This window comes from Eubalaena glacialis, chromosome 9 (genome assembly GCF_028564815.1).
Source record: "Eubalaena glacialis isolate mEubGla1 chromosome 9, mEubGla1.1.hap2.+ XY, whole genome shotgun sequence".
NCBI classification, from domain to species: Eukaryota; Metazoa; Chordata; class Mammalia; order Artiodactyla; family Balaenidae; genus Eubalaena; species Eubalaena glacialis.
In genome coordinates this window covers 7,336,397-7,358,849 of record NC_083724.1, presented here as the reverse complement: position 1 = coordinate 7,358,849, position 22,453 = coordinate 7,336,397, and the positions used below count along the sequence as shown (strand labels likewise).

At 51.8% G+C, this 22,453-nt stretch overlaps 1 protein-coding gene across 1 annotated transcript in view; it reads left to right on the top strand.

Annotated features, from left to right (window-relative positions):
* Positions 1-21,209, top strand: part of PRRX2 (paired related homeobox 2) — a 49,420-nt gene extending 28,211 nt beyond the window's left edge. Inside the window, exons 2-4 of the mRNA XM_061200926.1 lie at positions 17,491-17,678; positions 18,307-18,485; positions 19,475-21,209. Coding sequence (XP_061056909.1) covers positions 17,491-17,678; positions 18,307-18,485; positions 19,475-19,610 — 503 coding nt within the window. The 3' untranslated portion in view covers positions 19,611-21,209. The remainder of the gene's footprint in view (positions 1-17,490; positions 17,679-18,306; positions 18,486-19,474) is intronic.
* Positions 21,210-22,453: the final 1,244 nt, after the last annotated feature.

The window sequence follows — 22,453 nt, the reverse complement described above, 5'->3', positions numbered from 1 at the left end:
CTCAGCCCTGGGCGGCCAGAGCTCTGGCCGTTTGTCAGTGCTGCGGTGGATGCTCCCTCTGACATCCCTGGCATCCTGTGGGGACCATCACGTGCCCTCTTGAAGAGGAAACTGAGGCCCAGAGAGGAGCAGTGACAGGCTCGAGGTCACAGGGCTGGCAAGTGGAGGAGGTGGGATTCCAACCCAGGCTGCTGGGCTCTGGAGACAAAACTGGGCTTGGGATCAAATTCCCTCTGCATTTGGAGGCTCAAGGAAGAGGGAGGGTGGTAGCCCCAGTTGGAGAGGGGATCAGGGTAGCCAGGCGCCTGCCCCTCCAGTGCAGTCCAGCCATCCCTTTCCTGCCAAGCAGGCTCAGCGGTTGTGGCTCCAGCCCAGGCCCCCCCCTCCCCCTCCCCCTCCTACCTCTCCCCTCCCCACCCCCAGGGGTAGAATGATGCCCCCATTCCTCTGGCCTTGAGCGCCAGGCTGAAGCCTTTCCCTTCTGGAGGGGATTTCTCTGGCTCCTGTTCTGACCCCTAAATTAAAAAAAAAAAAAACCAATTAAGTAAATATATTTCTGCAGATAAGAGGGTCAGGGAAGTGGGAAAGCTTGTAACAGTTCACCCAGTCTATAGTGCACGGAAGTCTTCACATGTTTGGATGGACAGAGAACTGAAATTACCTCCCCATTGGGACCCAAGTTCCGTTCAGTCAATCATATATGTATTTGTTCAGTATTTATTGAGCACCTACTATGTGCCAGGCACTGATAATAAAGAGGCAAGTTCAGTCTGTGACTGTGGCAGGGCTTCCTGCCTGATCCAGCCCAGCTTCTCCAGAAGCATCCGTGAAGGACGGATTCCTCAGGCACATTCGGGACAGCTCTGGGGAAAAAGTGTCCTACAAGCTGTTGTTTAGGAGCAAGGCTTCAGTGCATCCTTGATCCTCTCAATAGAGTCTCCGCTCAACAGATACAAACATGAGGTTTAGAGAGGTTAAGGAACTTGCCAGTAGGCGGCACAGCCAATATATGGCAAGTCTGGGACTCAAACCTAGACCCATCTGACTCCAAGTAAATGTACTAACGGCTAAGGTAGTTCAGCGCTTACCACGTCCCAGGCACTGTTTTAAGAACCTTACATATGGCAACTCATTTAATTCCCACAAAAACCCTATAAGGGAGATGTCATTAGCTCCATTTTCTAGATGGGAAAACAGAAGCACAGAAAAGGAGTAACTTTCTCAGGATCACACAGCAGTGAAGCTGGGATATGAACCCGGGAAAGCTAACTCCGGAGTCTAGTTTGTAACGCTGTGCTGGGTGAATCACCTTTTATGCTTTTGTTGGGGAGCCTGTTCTGACTGACTTGGTGGCGAGAAAGAACCCAGAAAGTCCTGGCACAGGGGAGGGTGTGGCTGTAAGAACTTCCACTGAAGCAGCTGGGGTTTGGGTGGAGGTTAAGTGAACATATCCACCACACGCTCAGCCCTGGTCCATGCCACCCACAGCAAGAAACACTTTACCTGAACTGTCACGTTGAATCTGCTCCGTGAAATGGTGAGGTAATACCGGTCACCCACATAATAGCTAATGTTACTTGAGCGCTTACTAGGTGCCAGACATTGTCTAAGCACTTTCGGTACTGCCAACCCCATTTACAGTGAGGAAACCCAGTCTCGGAAAGGTGAAGCCACTTGTCCAGAGAGCTCATGTAGCTGGTGTGTGGTGAAGCCAGGACTTGAATGCAGCTATTTCCAGGAAAGAGAGGTACGGTTGAGCAGGTTATCCACTGCATAGCTATAGGGGGCACCAGTCACACTGTAGTCTATAGGGATGCTGCCATGGAATTGTGCAGTGCACAACCTGCTCAACCGTACATGCTGTCCCTGGGTGTGTCTGATCTTAATGCTGGCCTCTTAATGCCCCATCCAAAAAAGGAAATGATATTCATGCACACTGTAAGTGGACTCATGTGTGAGCTGGATACATGTGGACATGGGTCCAAAAGTCTGCCAAAAATTTAATAGATATGCTGGCATGGTGGGATTTAGGGATGATTTTTCTCCTTTCAAATGTCCTTCAGTAAGTCAGAAAGAGAAGAACAAATATCGTATATTAACGCATATATGTGGAATCTAGAAAAATTGTACAGATGAACCGGTTTGCAAGGCAGAAATAGAGACACAGATGTAGAGGTCAAACGTATGGACACAAAGGGGGGAAAGTGGGGGGGGGTGGTGGGATGAATTGGGAGATTGGGATTGACATATATACACCAATATGTATAAAATGGATAACTAATAAGAACCTGCTTCGTAAAAAAAAAAAAAAAAAAAAGTCCTTCAGTGCTAGGCTCTGTTGTTGTTCTTCCCCATCCTTTAAAAGGAAAAAGAAGAAGAAAAATTAGAATATCTAGAGCAGCTCTATCTGATACAACTTTCTGTAATGAGGAAAATACTCCCTATCTGTGCTTTTCAGTCTGGCAGCCACTGGCCACATGTGGCTATTGAGTCCTTGAAGTGTGCCTGGTGTGACCGAGGAACAGGATTTATGTTTTTATTTCATTTTAATCAATGTAAATTTGACTTTAGATAGCTGCATGGACCAGTGTAGAGCTAGTGGGTGGATCGGCACTTTTCATGTCGAGTCATGACATTCTCTGTCTGCTGCACTGAAGCCCGTGGTTCCTAACCTTGCAGGTGAGGGAGACTGGGCTGCAGACTCTCAGCTGGCCCTGGGCCTGCTGGATCGGAATCCCTGGAGATGGGATGGGAACGTCCCTTTTTTTCTTTTTTTTTTGTGGCCGCGCTGCGTGGGATGTGGGATCTTAGTCCCTGACCAGGGATCAAACCCGCGCCCCCTGCAGTGGAAGTACGGAGTCCTAACCACTGGACCGCCAGGGAAGTCCCGCAGTGTCCCTTTTTAATGAGCTTCCCAGGGAGTGTTGAAGCAAATGGTCAGTGGTCACCCTTTGAGAAATCTGGAAGATCTGGTATCAGCCCCTCCCCTGGGGGCCACTGGAGTGGTGAGGGGGCAGGGCAGGCTCCCAGAATCACAGGAGAGGCATTGGAAAAGCTGCCTTCAAATGTTAGCAAGGTGGCCCTGGGGAAGAATCCCCTGTGCTGTCCCTCGCTTGAAGCATAAACTGGGGGATCCACAGGGAAAGGGATTATGACTCACTGCAATAGAGAATTTTCTAGAGTCAGGGTTGACTGTCATCTGAGGGTGTGACTGGAACCAGTTAGAGATGTCACAGATGGCTCTGTGCCCAAGCTCTGAGTGCACCCTGCCGGTGAGGCTGGTGGAGGCCGGGAACACAGACAGGCGCCCACCCCGCTGACACACAGCAGGGGATAGTCAGCCTTGAGGGCACCAGGGCCCATGAGCTTGGGGTGGGGGGGTGTGGGCAGAGCACTCAGATTTGCTCAAGTGGAACAGAGGGGCCAGCTAAGCCACAGGAAATTGGAGTGGTCTCTGCACCCGGCCACCAGCCCTCGCCCTGACTCCCAGCAGGTGCTGGTTGCGGGCTTTGAGAGGTCCGGAGCTCTTAAGTGGAAGAAAAAACCCCACACTGGGTCCTTAGCAGCAACTTCATCCTGGTCTGGAAATGGTTAATGAGGGCAGCTTCCATTGCCAGATGCCAGCCACTTAGGGGACAGACAGACTGGACATAAGCTCCCGCTTCATCACTGCCTGGCTGTGTGACCTGGGTCAGCTACTTCACCTCTCTGAACCTCACTGGCCCCGACTGAGAACAAGGCTTACTAACAGCGCCTTCTGCATTGGAGAAGGCAGGGCTTTGTAACCCAGTGCCAGGCACACAATAAAAGTTCAGTAAATGGAAGCCAAAAAAAAAGGGTGGGAAGTGGGAGTCCTGTCCTCACCACATGCCCACACTGTGGTGAGCAGGCAGCAGAAACACTTAAGACAGCCTGCAGCTTCTCTGAGCTGAACCTCAAACTCACATTTTCCAGCGTGCCTGGAACTCACAGATGGGTCATAAAAACCTGCAGTGATGCTTTAAAGGTCAGCCTCTCTGGGAGTACAGCATCGACCCAGAGCTGGGGTCAGGGGAGGTCCCGCCAGCCTCGGAAGAGGGGCCGATGGGCACTGCCTTTATCTCAGCTGCTATCTGTGGGGAGCTGTGCAAGGGACCCCAAGGTGAAACAGGGGCAAAGGGACAGGTTCTCCTGGGGCACAAAAGCTGACTCTCCATCAAGCTGACTTTTTAGCGTGGCGGTCTGTGCACACGATTCAGAAAGTCTTATGAACCACCCCCCCCCAACAAAGTTACATGCAAACTTCTGTGTGCACCTGTGTTTTTCTGGGGAAGGGTCCATAGAATTCCTCAGATTCCTCAAGGGGTTCATGACTGAAATGGAGGAAGAACCAATGAGCCACGGCCTAGGTTTCATTTTGGAAAAGTAATAGTGAGGGGACTTCCCTGGCGGTCCAGTGGTTAAGACGCCACACTTCCACTGCAAGGGGCACGGACTTGATCCCTGGTCGGGGAACTAAGATCCCGCATGCCGTGCAGCGCGGCCACAAAAAAACAGAAAGAAAAGTAATAGGATAGTGGGCATCTGTGTAGCCCACTGCGTTTAGCATGTTCTTGGGAAAGCCCTAGACTGTTCCATCCTCTCTGTGTCAGCTTGAGAGGGAGGCATAGATACTCTTCTTGCCCCAGTGCACAGATGGTGAAACCGAGGGCCCAAGAAGGGAACTCTCTTGACTAAGGACACACAGGGTGACGTTTTCCTCAAGCTCAGATGCTCGGGAGAGGCAACCATTGGCTCTCTTGCTGGGCTGCTGGTTTGCCCCGCCCCCTGCCAACCGTGCCCAATTTCTGGGTGAGGGATACGCTCCTGCACACCCCTCCCCAGGGAACCCAGAAACAGAGAGAGAGCAGGGAGGAGGGAAATGTGTGTTCTCAGGGGGTTGGACGTCAGTGGAAAGAACTTGGGGTCCCACTGCCTTGCTGGGAGCCCTTGGCTAAGTCGCTGCCCCTCCTCATGCCTCAGTTTCCCCATCGGCAAAAATGAGGGGCTTTGGGGACTTCCCTGGTGGTCCAGTGGTTAAGACACTGCACTTCCACTGCAGGGGGCACAGCTCGATCCTTGGTTGGGGAGGTAAGATCCCTGCATGCCATGCAGCGTGGCCAAAAAAAAAAATAATAATTTTAAAAAATTGTTTTTAAATGAGGGGCTTTGACAGATAATCTGTAAGGATCCTTCAGGTCTGAGTCCTGAGAAGACAAGCGTAACAGGCTTGAGATCCCCAGAGCCATTTGCAGCTTGGTTTCAGAACCAAGCCACACGAAATCGGACCTTCTCTGCGCCCGACCCCCAGCCCTCGCCCTGACTCCCAGCAGGTGCTGGCTGTGGGCTTCGAGAGGCCCAGGAGCTCAGAGCTGGGAGAGGAAACCCCACACCGAGCCCTGAGCAGCAACTGCACCCTGGTCTGGAAATGGTTAATGAGCTTTCCTCCAGATACCAGCCCCTTATTAAAATGTAGGTTTTACAATAAATCTGGCATTTGGCCACCAACCTTAGATTAAAACCAGACGGGACAGACGCTAACCCCCTTCTTAGACCAAATTTTAAGCAAAGGGCTGCTCTTCATCCTGATTGATTCCCGGGCTCCCAATCCCCCAGTACCCCCATTCCAGCCATGTGCACCCACTTTCTGGACCTCGGTTTGGGGTGTTGGGAACAGAGAAGACAAGGCTGACCACAGATGTGAACTTCTGGGTCCTGGAATGCTGAGGTGGGAGGTGATCAGGCCCCGGACCCAGAGGTTTTGGGGGCAGCAGGGGAGGTTCCAGGGACCCCAGAGCCTTTGAGATGGTCAGGGGTATCTGGCTTTTGACCTCCCACCCTTCTCTGTGCCTAAGAATAGGACACACGTGTTCTCTGCCTGGTAGCTTCATCCCTTTTTCCCTACTTGGGCCCAATGATCACATTTTTCAAAGGCTCCTGGGTCTCTGAAGAAGTTTTTTGGCCTCACGCATCCCCCTGTGGCGGCCCCCACGTGGAGACATTCTGTCCGGAGAACCCCGCCTGGTGGCGGCTGTCTTACTGAGCATTTCCCCAAAGACCCTGACCCAGAGTGGCTTTGGGGCTTCCCAGGCAGTACTGAGCCACTATCTGGGCCTTAGAGACCCTGTCCCCCCCCACTCCCTGTCACATCCCTGCCAAGCGTTCAGGAGATCTCCTTTCCTTGCTATTCTCAGCCAATCCCAGTATTTCTCTCTACCCCCTCCCTTTTTTCTGTGTTCTTCTTGTATGACTTTATTGAGATTTGATTCACATGACATACAATTCACCCACTTAAAGCATACAATCCAGTGATTTTTAGTCTGTTCAGTTGTACGACCATCACCACAATCGATTTTAGAACATTTTCATCACCCCAGAAATAAACCCTGCACCCTTTAGTCCGCACCCCCTCACCCCACCCCATCACCCTCCCCCGGTCCCTGGCAACCACTAATCTACTTTCTGTCTCTATAGATTTGCCTATTCTGGACAGTTCATATGAGTGGAATCGTACATTATGTGCCCTTTTGTCAATGGCACCGTCTTCTTTCACTCAGCATAATGTTTTCAGGGGTCATCCATGGTGCGGCATGGATTAGTACTTCGTTCCTTTTTATAGTCGAATAATATTCCATTGTATGGATATTTGGGGTACCCACTCATCAGCTGATGGGCATTTGGGTTGTTTCGACTTCTGGGCTATTATGAGTATTGCTGCTATGAACATTCATTCGTATCCAAGTTTTTGTGTGGACATATGTTTTCATTTCTCTTGAGTATACAACTGGGAGTGGAATTGCTGGGTCATATGCTAACTCTATTTTTAACATTTTGAGGAACTGTCAGGCTGTTTTCCAAAGTGGCTGCATCACTTTTCATTCCTATCAGCAATGCCTGAGGGTTCTGATTTCTCCACATTCTTCCCACCACTTGTTATTATTTGCCTTTTGATTCTAGCCATCCTAGTAGGTGTGAAGTGGTATCTCACTGTGATTTTGCTTTGCATTTCCCTGATGGCTAATAATGTTGAGCATCTTTTCATGTGCTTATTGGTCATTTGTATATCTTCTTTGGAGAAATGTCTATTCAGATCATTTGCTCATTTTTAAATTGGACTATTTGTCTTTTTATTGTTGAGTTACAAGAGTTCTTGATATTTTCTAAATACAAGTCTCTTACCAAATATATGATTTGTAAATAGTTTTCCCATTCTGTGGGTTGTCTTTTTACTTTCTTGATGGTGTTCACAAAAGTTTTAAATTTGAAGAAGTCCAATTTCTCTTTTTTTGTTGTTTAATTGCTTGTGCTTTTTCTGTCATATCTAAGAAACCATTGTCTGGCCCTTTTGAAGGTAAAGGGAACTGGCTTTGGAAGTTGAGACTTTCATCCCTTTTTGGAATGAGGGCTTCCTTCATCTATATAATCATTCATTCAGAAATATTTCTGAAACCAAACTACTTGCCCAGTCCTGGGGATACAGCAGTGACAAGGCAAACCCAGCCCCCACCTTCCTAGAGCTTAGAATGGAATGGAAGAGACAAGCATGAAGCAGAAAACCAAAACAGAAGAATGACTTAATTACAGATGTACTGGAGAGGGAGGAGGGCCCAGGAGCCTGTAACAAGGAGATCTGTCCTGGTCTGAGGGCTGGGATAGACCCCCCAGGACAGGGCATTTAGTCTGAGATTAAAGGCCGGGAAACATGAGCCAGGCAAAAGGGGTGCAGTGCTCCAGGTCAGGAACAGCATGTGCAAAGGCCCTGAGGTGGCAGGAGCTCTTGCTGTCCCGTAAGGCAAATCACCTTGGCGCACTGGCCCCTCCACTGAGGTCTCTTGGGGGTGTCCAGTGGCCCGATGGAAGTGTGTGCAGCATGCCATGTCCTTAGTGCATGTACGGAAGAGGTTCTAGACCCCAGAGAGACCCAGATGCATTGCAGCTGCCTCCAGGACCCTGCTGAGGATTCAAGAGGACATGCAGGGGCCTCCCCTGGCCTCCTCCAGACTCCAGGGTTACCCCAAGCCTGCAGAGGCCTCCTCATAGCCATACTGGTTACTGGCCTCGGGCTGGGAGGGGGTGGGGGGCGCAGCAGTCCCAGGCTGAGGTGGCCCACAACCCTGGGTTCTTACATGCTGTCTGAGGCCTGTGAGATCATGGGGACATGGATAGGGCCCCAGGGGACCTCTCTGACTCCCTGGGCCCCGCTGTGTCTTCCTTCCTCACCTTCCTCCCTGAGATATTTTCTCCTTCTCTAGACTGGTAGCTATAAAAATGTATCAGCACCTTGGGTTTTTGTTCAAAATGAGTGAGGTGAAACATCTTTGGAGGGGCAGCTGGACAGTGGGTGTCGGTGGCTGACTCCCCTCCCCCACTGCCCCAAGCCCCTCCCTCCTGCCCTGTGACACATGCTGTCATGACTCAGCCCTGGCCAGGTCTCTATGGCTCCATAAGGAAAAACCTGGACCCTGGAGACAGCCCGGGACCAGGGCAGACTCTGAAGTCTTCCCACGCTCTTCCAGGGCCTCCTCATTTGTCTGTTCATCTCTTCATTCATTCACTCACTCAACACTCAACAAATATTTGTGGAGAGTTTACCCTGAGCCAGGCCCTGTGACAGGTCCCAGAGAGACAGAAAACAGTAAGTTCCAGTCCCTGCCAGACAAATGACCCTACATATACGCTGCAGCGTGGCAGAGTTATGATGGGGGGTCTGGGATGGCTTCCTGGAGGAAGCGGCATTCTGGGGAGACCTGAAGGTGAGCCAGGGAGGCAGAGAGAAGTCGGAAGCCCACGAACGGAGCGGGCAGAGGTCCGCAGGGGAGAGGATGTGCATGTCCAATGTAAATCCGGACCTCAGGGAGGCTGCGAACCTGGGACAGCAGCGCTGAGACCACCCCAGCCCCCCTGACCTGCCACTGCCCACCCAGGGGGCCTGAGAGGCCCCATCCAGTGGACAGAGCCCGAAAACCCTCAAGACAAAGGCCCCATCCTTCTGTCATGTTCACCGTCAGTTTGTCCAGGGCTGGGCTGGAGGCTGGGGCTATCTCCTCCCTCGGTTCTCCCTGCCAAGTGGCTACCAGGGGAGAAAAGAAAGGACCTGGGGTTGGCAGGGGGAGGACTGTCACTCTCTGTGTGACCCTGGGTAGGTCCTAGCCCCTCTCTGGGCCTCTCTCCCTCTTCTCCTCTGTGAGGCAGAGACATCCCTGCCTCCCATCTTGAGGTTACTGGGGGCCTCCAGGGAGGTGATGCTGGGAAGTCCGCCTGTGTGATCTCACCCCACTTTGTGCCTTAGCCCTGGTCCCTGAGTGTCCTGGACTGAGGCCGGCCTGTCCAAACATGAAAGCAGCTCTTAGCTCCTTGTTTGAGATTCTGGCTGGGGCAGAGCTGGCCTCCTGGGGAAGCCCCCGGAAGCCCAGGCGCCCTTCTCCAGATGGCTGCAGGCTCCATGCTTCTTCTCCTTCCTCCTCCCTTCTGTCCATCCTTCCTTTCTTCCTTCCAATGTCGGTGACGCACTTGGTGCCAGGCCTGACCCTGGCTCTGCCCTCACAGGTCTCACATGCCCCACCCCCTCGAAGCTACCCCACCCTGCATGCTGTTGACAGCCCCCCTGCCCTGTGTGCCGGGGACTCCAGCACAGACCCCAGCTCTAGAGATGCTCCTGTTGCCTTCAGCCTCCCTCTTCTTGGCTGACCCATTCACCCTAAGCCGCTGGAGAGACCCCCAGAATCCCGCTGCATGAAGACCTGGGCGTACTCTTAGGGCAGGCTGCCCTTGCCAAACTGGTTAAAAGCCTAGGCTCCGTGCCAATCCGCAGGTTTAAGTCCCAGCTCCAGCCTTGACTGGCCACATGGATTTGGCAGGTTGCTTAACCCCGTGCCTCAGTTTCCTCGTCTGTAAAATCAGGCTAAGAGCACGCAGGTCTGATGGTTGTGAGGGTTCAATGAGGTGTTTCCTGTTACTTCCGTTTCTCAGCGAAATTCCTGAGGCTGGGACAGAATAAAGGCTTCATCCACCGCCACGCTGCTGGTGCGCCAGGGCCAGCCTGAGGTCCTAAACCAGGAGGACCTCCGGCTCCTTAACCGCCTGTACTTCCTCTCACTTCCTATCCGAGGAGGTGAGATTCTCCCCCAAGTCTCTCCTGGTGGCATTTGAGCCAGGGATGCTGCCTCGCAGCAACTAGGGACACCGTTTCCAGAATTCCTGTCTGAGCCCTTCTCCCAGGGGTCTTTCAAAGGAACCCAAGTCTCTACCAAGAGACCTGGGTGTTTGGGGGGGGCAGCCTCTCTGTGCCCCCCACCTCCACTTCCTTCCTCAGACTTTTCTGGCTGTAAATATTTCTGCAGCTTCGAAGCTCCTTTGACCAAGGCCCAGTGTTAATTTGTTAAATCCACGTCAAGGTCCTGGGGACGCGTTGTTTATTTTTGTGAACGTGTTGGCAGAGATCACATTTGGGGTGGGGGGAGGCTGCTTATTCGGTCAGAATAAATGCTAATTAATAAAAGTTATTTATTTGGGTTGGAGCTTGCCGTGGCCCCAGGGTCAGGCACAAACTGACTATTTGAAGCAAAAACAAACAGAGAGTGTCTCTCAACAGCTTGAGAAAGGCAGAAACGAAGAGGCTGGATTTATTTGTCTTAGGAAGAATTTGCAGTTAATTCCCTCCAGACTATTTAGACCCTTAAATTACACAGAATAAGAAAAACCATGGGTGCAGGGGAAGGAGCCAGGAACACTTGATCATTTGGCCGAGAGCAGAGTTTTTAAATGTCTTTGGCCTGAAGTCAGCCAAATAAATTGTATGTGTGAAATAATTTAATGGCAGAAAACTGTGCACCAGTCACTTCTTTTTCATTGTAATGTAATAAGGGAGAGACAGCATGGCTGGCCTCCCCTATGTGAGGCTGTTTTTCTCTTCCCTGATCCCGCCCCTCACAATAGCCCCTAAACAGCCCACGTAAATGGAGGTGGTTTCAGGCTTTATTTTCAATCCCAGAGGAAAGCAGAACTTTTATTACGGAACAAAAGGAAACTTCGGGCACAGCCCTGACTTGCACGGAGCTGGCCCCAGTACTCGCTGGCCTGAGGCTTCAAGAGTATTTATTTTCCAAATGCTTTAAGCTCAAGCGTGGAACCCCCAGAGGACACAGGCCTACCACAATCCACTTCTCAGGGGGTGATTCAGGAACTCATGGTAACGAATATCCAGCACATCTGCTGGGAAGCAGAGTCCAGCCCGAGAGCCCTGGCTGAGTCCAAAGCTGTGGGTTCGAGTCCTGGGTCACCTCCAAGACGCTGTGTGAATCTTCCTGAACCTCGGCTGCCTCTCCTCAGCCTCTGCCCACAGCAGGGACTGGAGCCATCTTTCTACTGTGGGCGGGGCGGAGGGAGAAAGATCTTTGTCTTCAGGCGGGAAGAGGGTTGCACACAAGGAAGAAAGCCAGGAGCAACGAGCATTTACCAAGCGATTACTATGCTCTTGGCGCTGAGTTCAACTCAGCTCCTCCAGGAACTTTGTGTGACCTCGGGCAAGCCGCTGTCCCTCAAGGCTCCCAGAGGTGAGGTCCTCCTCCCGGGGGGCTATAGGATGGAGACTCGGGGGCCTTTCCGCACCAGTGAGATGACATGATCCACGGTGTCTCCCAGAGCTGGGGCGGAGAGTGTGACAGACCCCCGCATCACCTTCCCTGGGAACCGCGGGAGGCGACCCCCTCGGAGACAGGCTCACAACCCAGGCCGCCTGAGCCTTCCCACAGACACGGATTCTAGTCCCCGCTGTGTGATCTTGGGTGAACCTCTCAGAGCCTCAGTTTCCCAGTGTGTGAAATGGGGTAATGCCTCATAGGGCAGATGCCAGGATTCAGTGGATGGAAGCGGACAGAGCGCTTGGCATCCCTCCTGCCCAAACCAACTTTTGTTGAGCGCATCCCATCATAGCTGCCTTGATGGGAACCCCCAGGGAGATGTGACTCCAGACCAGTGGAGACCAGCTGGTATCAGGGGTGGTGAGAGTCTGGGGTTGTTGGGAGGGGTGTTAAGCGCCCTTGTGTGAGGGTTTCAGCTCCAAAGCACCACGCAGTTTGGCCAAAGAGGGGAGTTGTTTCTTCCGGCGCCCACTTGGAGGGGGCCGAGGCTGCAAAATGATTTTCATTTCAACACCCTCAGTTTTGAATTGCTAAATTTCCTGAAAAATTCTCCTTTTTTGGCAGAAATGCCTCCTGCGTTGGGTTTGTGCCCAAGAAGCGTTGCCTGAAGGGGGGCGGAAATCGGCTCGCGATGGCTGGTGTTCCAGAAGCTTCCGTCCGCTCTCGGGCTCTTGATCACACAGGTTTTCAGCGCTCAGCCCTTGTTATTTCAGTTTAAGGTTTCTTCCAGCTCAAGGGGGTGGGGAGCGGGGGGGGGTGGAGAGCCATTCACTGGCACCAGACATTCTCATCCATCTTCACCTTTTCTTGGAGGAAAGGGGTGAGGAGTGAAGACCGAAGCGGGTCCAGGAGAAGAGGCCAGCTCGTCCGGGGCCGCTCCGTGTTCCCTGCCATTGCCTACCCCACCCCCAGATGTGTCCCACGTTTGCAGTACTTCCCAAAGGGGAAAAGTACTGGACCTCAACTCCTGGTCCTCCCTCCAAACCAGGGCCTCTCTCTCTCAGCACTATGGACACGGTGAACCAGAGAATTCCCTGATGCGGGGCCTGCCTTGTGCATTGAAGTGTACGCAGCAGCATCCCCAGCCTCTGCCTCGATCCTAGGAGCACCCCCTCTCCCAGTCCCGACCATCAGAAACGTCTCCGGACAGATGTCCCCTGGAGGCTAAATTGCCCTCTGTTGAGAACCACTGGTCCAAACCAAGTAAGGTCATCTTTTTCCAGGCATCCTGCCTGATTCCTGCCTGACAACCCCCCACCCTACCCCCGATGCAATTACTTACCAGGCTCATGGAACAATTTAGCCTCCGATCAAATCAGCTGGTTGCTCAAGAGTTAGTAAACCCTGCTAACCTGGGAGCTCATTCAAAAACCAGGATTGAGTGGTATCCATGGCTGGGCCTGGAATGTTCTAGATGCTCAGCTGAACAACTTCTCAGCATCGTGTGAAGAACATAGCATGTATAAAGGGAATGTGTAACTGGGGAAGCAAAAAAACAAGGTGTGGCCCCAAATCCAAAAGATTGACAATGCATTCTGTTGGCCCAGCTGTGGGCAAAACTGACCTTCCTATCCACCGCTGCTGGGAAGCCTTATGGGGGATTTGGCCACATCTAGCATTTTACTCACTGGCCAAGCAATCTCACTTCTAGGAATCTGTCCCAAATATTCGCTGGCAGAAATAGAAAATCATGTTTGCACGAGGTTATTAATTGTGGCATTCTTTAATTGCAAAAGATTGGAAACACACTACGTGCCCATCCATAGGGCTCCGGTTTTAGTTGACTAAACCACGGTACATTCGCACAACCTAGTGGTACAGAGCTGTGAGAAGGTACATGCAGGACTTCCCTGCACTGGATGGAGGAATCCCTGGGATGTATTGCTCAGTGGGAAAAAAAGAGATGCACAACAGTACATGGTCTGCTATCTTTCAATAGAAGAGGGAGAGAAAATATTATACTTGAAAAAAATATTTGCAAAAAGCAATGCTGGGGACTTGCCTCGTGGTCCAGTGGGTAAGACTCCGCGCTCCCAATGCTGGGGGCCTGGGTTCGATCCCTGGTCTGGGAACTAGATCCCGCATGCATGCCACAACGAAGAGTCCACATGCTGCAACCTAGAAGTCCACATGCCATAACCAAAGATCCCGCATGCAGCAGCTAAGACCTGGCACAGCCAATATAAATAAATAAATAAATAAATAAATAAATAAATAAATAAATAAATAAATAAAATATTTTTTTAAAAAGCAATGCTGGAAGGATAGAGCAAAGACTAATTTAAAAATTGTTCTGATATGTGGAGGGAGGGAACAAGAGGGAAAATATAATATGGAAATTAATGCAAATAAAGAGGGCTGGGTTTGTTGGGCCGGGTGGAGTGATCTCTGGAGCCAATTAAATAGGAAGAGGCAAGCTTCAGTTTTGGGACTTCCCTGGTGGTCCAATGGGTAAGAATGCGAGCTCCCAGTGCAGGGGGCCTGGGTTCAATCCCTGGTCGGGGAACTAAATCCCGCATGCACGCCACAACTAAGACCTGGTGCAGCCTAAATAAATAAATAAATATTTTTTTTTAAAAAAAAAAAAAAAGAGAGACAAGTTGCAGCACCAGTGTGTTCAGCGTGATCTCATGCTTGTAAATTTTTTTAAATGCACGTTTGTAATTTTGTAAATCTTGGGGAGCAGAGTCGGGAGAAGGGAGCAGTTTGTTTTACTTTGTGCCTTTCTGTGTTGCTTGAATCTGTTACTGCGACAAGCAGTGACATTATTTGGTTATTAAAATATACTTTTTTTTTCCTTACATGAAATCTTCAGATTTAAAAAAAATTAAATTTAATATTTATTTATGTTTCTCTCTTACTTTTGAATTTTGAGGTAAAGTTTGCGTACAGTAGTGTAGAAATCTTTAAGTGGACCCTTCACTGAGGTTTTTTTTTTGTTTTTCTTCTTTTTTTGTTGTTTTTTTTTTTTATACAGCAGGTTCTTATTAGTTATCTATTTTATACATATTAGTGTATATATGTCAATCCTGATTTCCCAATTCATCCCGCCACCCCCCGCCCCACTTTCTCCCCTTGGTGTCCATACATTTGTTCTCTACATCTGTGTCTCAGTTTCTGCCCTGCAAACCGGTTCATCTGTACCATTTTTCTAGGTTCCACATATATGCATTAATATACGATATTTGTTTTTCTCTTTCTGACTTACTTCACTCTGTATAACAGTCTCTAGGTCCATCCACGTCTCTACAAATGACCCAATTTAGTTCTTTTTATGGCTGAGTAATATTCCATTGTATATATGTCCCACATCTTCTTTATCCATTCGTCTGTCAATGGACATTTAGGTTGCTTCCATCACCTGGCTATTGTAAATAGTGCTGCAATGAACATTGGGGTGCGTGTGTCTTTCTGAATTATGGTTTTCTCTGGGTATATGCCCAGTAGTGGGGTTGCTGGGTCATATGGTAATTTAGTTTTAGTTTTTTAAGGAACCTCCATACTTTTTTCCATAGTGGCTGTATCAATTTACATTCCCACCAACAGTGCAAGAGGGTTCCCTTTTCTCCACACCCTCTCCAGCCTTTGTTGTTTGTAGATTTTCTAATGATGCCCATTCTAACTGGTGTGAGGTGATACCTCATTGTAGTTTTGATTTGCATTTCTCTAATAATTAGTGATGTTGAGCAGCTTTTCATGTGCCTCTTGGTCATCTGTATGTCTTCTTTGGAGAGATGCCTATTTAGGTCTTCTGCCCATTTTTTGATTGGGTTGTTTGTTTTTTTAATATTGAGCTGCATGAGCTGTTTATATACTTTGGAGATTAATCCTTTGTCCGTTGATTCATTTGCAAATATTTTCTCCCATTCAGAAACAACAAACAAGTCTTTTCGTCTTGTTTGTAGTTTCCTTTGCTTTGCAAAAGCTTTTAAGTTTCATTAGGTCCCATTTGTTTATTTTTGTTTTTATTTCCATTACTCTAGGAGGTGGATCAAAAAAGATCTTGCTGTGATTTATGTTAAAGAGTGTTCTTCCTATGTTTTCCTCTAAGAGTTTTATAGTGTCAGGTCTTACATTTAGGTCTTTAATCCATTTTGAGTTTATTTTTGTGTATGGTGTTAGGGAGTGTTCTAATTTCATTCTTTTACACGTAGCTGTCCAGTTTTCCCATCACCACTTATTTTTTTTTTTTTTTTTTTTAATTATTATTTATTTATTTATTTATTTATTTATTTTTGGCTGTGTTGGGTCTTCGTTTCTGTGCGAGGGCTTCCTCTAGTTGTGGCAAGTGGGGGCCACTCTTCATCGCGGTGCGCGGGCCTCTCACTATCGCGGCCTCTCTTGTTGTGGAGCACAGGCTCCAGACGCGCAGGCTCAGTAATTGTGGCTCACGGGCCTACTTGCTCCGCGGCATGTGGGATCTTCCCAGACCAGGGCTCGAACCCGTGTCCCCTGCATTAGCAGGCAGATTCTCAACCACTGCGCCACCGGGGAAGCCCCCCATCACCACTTATTGAAGAGACTGTCGTTTCTCCATATCCTTGCCTCCTTTGTCATAGATTAGTTGACCATAAGTAAGTGGGTTTATCTCTGGGCTTTCTATCCTGTTCCATTGATCTGTTGATCTATACTTCTGTTTTTGTGCCAGTACCATATTGTCTTGATTATTGTAGCTTTGTAGTATAATCTGAAGTCAGGGAGTCTGATTCCTCCAGCTCTGTTTTTTTCCCTCAAGACTGCTTTGGCTATTCGGGGTCTTTTGTGTCTCCGTACAAATTTTAAGGATCCAGATTTTTTAATGTTTGATTAAATATTCTTTTTTTTTTTTGAAGTATAGTTGATTTACAATGTTGTGTTAATTTCTGGTGCACAGCAAAGTGATTCAGTTAAATATATATATTCGTTTTCATATTCTTTTCCATTATGGTTTATTACAAGATATTGAATATAGTTCCCTGTGCTATATAGTAAGACCTTGCTATTTATCCATAAAATATACATTTTTTTATTAAGGTACACCAGACCCTGAACCAGACAGGGTTGGTTCTAAGTGCTGGGTGAGTGCAGTGGAGGAGAGGGGATTCCATATGGACTCAGGTGGTCAGGGAGGGCTCCCTGGAGGAGTGAACAATGAGCTGGGCCCTGCAGGAGGAAGGGTCAGCAGTTCAGCCCTTGGGTAAAATTGAAATGTGGAAATAGTAGCTGAACATCCCCCCTCCCTTATCCCTCTGTAAATGGGGCGTGAAGAGCACCTGTCTATAGGATTCCTGTGAGCATCCAATGATCTGTGGGTGCCTGCAGTGGACCCTTGGAACTGTGACTCTCACTGCTCTTTTTTAATATATTAATATAATTCAACAACAAATATCCATGGAGGGTTTACCATGCCCCAGAGCCTGAGCTAGGAGCCGAGGACACGTAGATGTCTCCAGCGGCCCCGCCCCCCCCCACCAGGTCAGTTGTCCCTCATGGCGGTGGGTGCTTGTCCCCGGGCTCCACAGGATGGGGACCTGGCTGCTTTTGTTCACCATTATATCGCCAGGGCCCTAGCCTTGTGCCTGCCACCTAGTAGGTGCTCAGTAAATGTGTTGCAGAATGAATGGATGGATGGATGGATGGATGAAGGAACGAATGAAGGAGTGAATTAAAGGGAGGTGCTGCTGCTCTCGGGCTGCACCATCCATCAGCAGAGGGAGACACAGGTAAAAGGCTCAGGGCACATTGCTGAGCTGGCGCCTGAGTCGTGACCATCTCGGCACCTCCGGGATGGGGGCGCTGCGGGCACCCACCGCGCGCTGTCCGCCGCCCCGCTGACCCTCGGGCCCCTCCGCAGGTGAGTGTCCCAGCCCCGGGCGCGGCGGCGCCGCCAAGCGGAAGAAGAAGCAGCGGCGGAACCGCACCACGTTCAACAGCAGCCAGCTGCAGGCGCTGGAGCGCGTGTTCGAGCGCACGCACTACCCCGACGCCTTCGTGCGGGAGGAGCTCGCCCGGCGCGTCAATCTCAGCGAGGCGCGTGTCCAGGTGAGTGCTGCCCATCCGTGGGTCCCCCGGGGGAGCGTGCAGCCACCACTCACCCAGGGATAAGGAGTTGCCACGGTGAGGTGTTTAAGAGCAGGACCGTCTGAGGCCAGGAGGGCTGAGGTTCAAATCCAAGCCCTGCCACTGACCAGCTGTGTGACCTTGAGCAAGTTACTTAGCCTCTCTGTGCCTTAGGTGCCTCCCTGTAAAATGAGGATCACGTGGGTCTGTTTTATAGGGTTCTTACGGGAATGAAAGAAGTTGATATCTTTGTAGCTTAGAGCAGTGCCTGGCACATGGGGTTTGGATAAATAAAAGTCGTTTTAAAGTGTTCAGTGCTTGTTCCGTGCCAGCCCTGAGCTGAGTGCCCAGCATGCACCTAACTCATTACAACCTCACAGCAGCTAAATGCTCGTCTATTCATTCTTTCTTTCATCCACTTGCACATTCTCCAACACATACTTACCCGGCGGCAGGCACCATTTATCACCCCCATTTTACAGATGAGAAAATTGAGGCTCAGAGAGGTGAAGTTGCCAGTGCAGGGTGGGTGGCAGAGCAGGCACACACTGGGTCCGAAAGGACTTGGGTCCCCTCGGCAGCCCGCTCACCCCTCCTTCCCGCCCCCCAGGTCTGGTTTCAGAACCGCCGGGCCAAGTTCCGCCGAAATGAGCGGGCCATGCTGGCCAACCGCTCAGCCTCACTGCTCAAGTCCTACAGCCAGGAAGCCGCCATCGAGCAGCCCGTGGCTCCCCGGCCCACTGCCCTGAGCCCCGATTATCTCTCCTGGACGGCCTCGTCCCCCTACAGGTGAGAGCGGGAACCCTTTTGGGTCGCAAGCAACCAGGGGACCCCGTGGGGTGTTTTAGGGCCCAGACTCCTTTGAGGATCTGAAGAGAGCTGGGAAAGGTGCCCAGGTGCCCCGTGGACCTGGGGTGCACCAAGGGGTGTGCGGGCAAGCGTGTGAGCGTGTGGAGGGGCGAGAAAATGAGGCCTGTTTGGAAGGAGTGGAGAACCCACATCATCCTGAGGAAGCTGAAAACCTGCAGATTTCTAGGCTGGCACGAGTGCCCCAGCACCCTTCGTCAACCATCCCGGAGAGAGGCCGGGGGGCCGAGGGAGTGGTTCCCTGTCCCAGGGGCCTGGCTGGGACCCAGAGTCAAAGTCTGGGGCAGCTTTGTCCCGGTCAAAGCTGGGGAAAGGTGGCAGGGCAGGAAGGGAGAGGGAGGAGGTGCTGGCAAGTTGGGTTTCTGCACCCCACAGCTCCAGGGAGTGCCATCCACCCCTTAGTCTGTGTGAGCAGCTCTGCTGGAGCCATGGTCTCGTGAGAGGCAAGAGCCAGTGGGTCGTGGGATCTGAGTCCTAGTGATGCCCACGCTAGCCTCACAGCTCTCCCAGCTCCCTCCCTGCCCTGCTCTTACCTGGGGCAGGAGAACCTCCAAGAGGCCTCCTTCCATACAGGTGTGCGTTCATCCCAGCCCCATCCTGCTGTGTGCCAGGCCCAGGGCAGGCGCTAGGGGTGAACAGGACGCAGGCCCTGCTCTCAGGAAGCTCCTGGTCCAGCGAGGAAGGACCACAAGCCTACGGGGGCGGCTCCATGTCCCAGGGCTGACTGTGGGCACTTCTGCCTCTTCCCCCCAAGTCTTGTAGCCCCAGGGGAAGGCTTCCCAGCCGAGTGAGCTGAGGAGGGGAGGCAGGAGGACCAGAAGCTGGGGTCCAAGACTGGCCGCCAGAGGTGGCCAGCCCCCGGCGGTCTGCCAGCCACAGCAATATGTCCTTGTGTCTTATGTCGCCCCCAGCACGGTGCCGCCATACAGCCCAGGAGGCTCAGGCCCTGCGACCCCGGGGGTCAACATGGCCAACAGCATCGCCAGCCTCCGTCTCAAGGCCAAGGAGTTCAGCCTGCATCATAGCCAGGTGCCCACGGTGAACTGACAGCCAGCCCCACCAGGACCCCGCTGCCTCCCTGGTCTCACGACAGCAGAAAAGAGGGCAGACACGCAGGAAGGTGACCTTCTCCTGTCCCCTGTCTCCAGGACAGGCTGGGTGGGCTCTCCTGGCCCCTCTCTTCAGCCCGGACTTCTGGGCCCAAGAGGCTGCTGAGGTGCCCAGAGCCTGGCTCAGCCCCTCATCCACGGCCGCTGGAGACCGCGGCCCCTGACCCTTGGAGGTGTTGGGCTGGAAGGCTAGAGCAGCGGCTCACCAAGGACCTCACTTACTTTGTGTATTAAAGCCAAAAAGCTGTTGTCTTTAAGAAATAAAAAAAAAATTTTTAAGCCCCAAAAGATTGCGGGAGGGCGGACAAGGGCAGCAAACCGATGAAGGGACGGCCTTTTGGGGCCAGCTGCCCTTGTCTGTGTGCCTCTTTCTGCAGGAAGTCCTCCATCACCCTGTAGAGCCCCAGGGGTGGGGAGCGGGGTAGGAAGACAGAGACCTGCCCTGGAACCCCTGACACCCGGGTGTTTGGGAGAAACCCTGATGTGTGACCCTGGCCAGGACCCGAACCCTCTCTGTGCAGGGAGTGTCTCCCCTGCCCTATGGCAGGAGCAGAGGGTGTGTGGAGGCAGACGCTAGAATTAAATCCCTTGCTGCTGGGCATGCAGAAGCTGGGGGTCCCCTGGGCATTTGACTGTGGGGGACCCGGGCAGATGGCCCAGAATGTCGGGGTGCAGAGTGGAGGTCCCAGGTGGGCTCACAGGACAGACGGGTGGTCCTAACAGACAGGGCCACCAGAGACCTTCTTCCAAGTCCTCCAACCTACCGTTTCAGAGATGGTCACTGGGGGTGACAGAGGACACATGTGCCACCAGGCACTGACATCACTTATGAGGCGTCTGCAGAAAACTGGGGGGTGAGGGGAATGGTCTGAAGCCAGCCCTCTCCACCTGGCCCCATGCCACGCCTCCTGATGGGCACACCCTCCAGGGAAGTTAAGAGATCATTTCTGGGAATTCCCTGGTGATCCATCCGGTGGTTAGGACTCGCTGCTTTCACTGCCAGGGCCCGGATTCCATCCCTGCTCGGGGAACTAAGATCCCAAAAGCCATGCGGCCGGAAAAAATAAAATAAAATAAATAAAGCGATCCTTTCTGAAACCAGCCCCCAGGAAGTAAGACAACACTTCCCGACCCCCAGAGGGCGCAAAGATGCTCAGCCCCTCCGGAGGGGCGGCCCTCACAGTGACACAGCCATCACACCTCTGGACTCCATGGATGGACCCCATTTCTCTAGTCTGCCCCGCCCACACCACATCAAATCCCCCCCAAAGGGCCAGTGCCCCCCCCACCAGCCACAGGCTGCATCTTCTAGGTGACCTTGAATAGGTCAAAGCCACATGACAATCCTAACACGAGGGATGGTCCCCATTTTTGTTTTAGAAGGTGTAAGTAACCCCTGAGTGAGGTGAGGACCCTCCCCATCTCCCCCAATTTACCCCCAGAGATTCTTCCCCATCCTCCATCGGGAATTCCACCATGAAAACACGGTTCTGGGCTTCCCTGGTGGCGCAGTGGTTAAGAGTCCGCCCACCAACGCAGGGGACACGGGTTCGAGCCCAGCTCCGGGAAGATCCCACGTGCCGCGGAGCAACTAAGCCCGTGTGCCACAACTACTGAGCATGTGCTCTAGAGCCCGCGAGCCACAACTACTGAGCCCGTGTGCTGCAACTTCTGAAGCCCGCGCACCTAGAGCCCACGCCCCGCAACAAGAGAAGCTGCCGCAATGAGAAGCTTGCGCACCGCAACGGAGAGTAGCCCCGGCTCGCCGCAACTAGAGAAAGCCCGCGCGCAGCAACGAAGACCCAATGCAGCCAATAAACAAATAAATAAGAAAACAAAACAAACAAACAAAAAAGAAAACACGGTTCTTGTGGGGTGAGCTTTGTCCCCTTCAGATGGGCCAACAGGCCCTGGGGACCATCGCCGTGTGACTTCCCTGTGGCTGGGCAGTTGGGACTCTGCCCGGGGCGGGGAGGGGGGAAACGATGAGGGGGAGGCACAGACTCCAGCTGAAGGCGTGGGGAGGGGGCATTCTGCTGATATATGGAGCTGGCTCTGCCGGCCTGACTACGGCGGCCAGAGCAAAGGGTTGGCCTGTGCCCTGTACTGTGTGTGTGTATGGCAGGGGAAGGGGGTGCGGGGGGTACAGCCAGAGCTGTGTTTTCTTGCTCAGTTTGGCCTCTGCCTTGGGTAAGTGATTTCTGGGCTTCTATTTGCCATTCATTCACTGAGCAAATATTATGAAATACTATATGTGTGCAGGGCCCTACGCCGGGCCCTGCGGAGAAAGCAGAGAATTGACACGGGGTCCCTGGCTTCAGAGGCCACACCAAGCCCAAGGAGCCCCAAACCTAGTCTAAGGCATCCAGGCAGGCTTCCTGGAGGAAGTGTCCTGGAAGGATGAAGAGTCCACCAGACAAAGAGGGGAGCGAGAACGGTGTTTCTGGCTAAGGGAACAGCATGTGTAAAGGCCCTGGGGTAGGCCAGAAGCTGCCTCTTGGGGCCAGTGGGGACAGTTCTGGGCCTGGATCTCCTGCAGGATAAAGATGGAGAGAAGCAGGGACCAGCTCACGTGGGGCTTGTGTGGCCAGATCTAAAGTCTGGATGTCGGGACTTCCCTGGCAGTCCAGTGGTTAGGACTCTGTGCTTCCACTGCAGGGGACACAGGTTCGATCCCTGGTCAGGTAACTAAGATTCCACATGCTGCGTGGCACAGCCAAAAAAATTGTTTTTTAAATAAATAAAGTTTGGATGTCACCCTGGCAGTGAGGAGCCATGGAG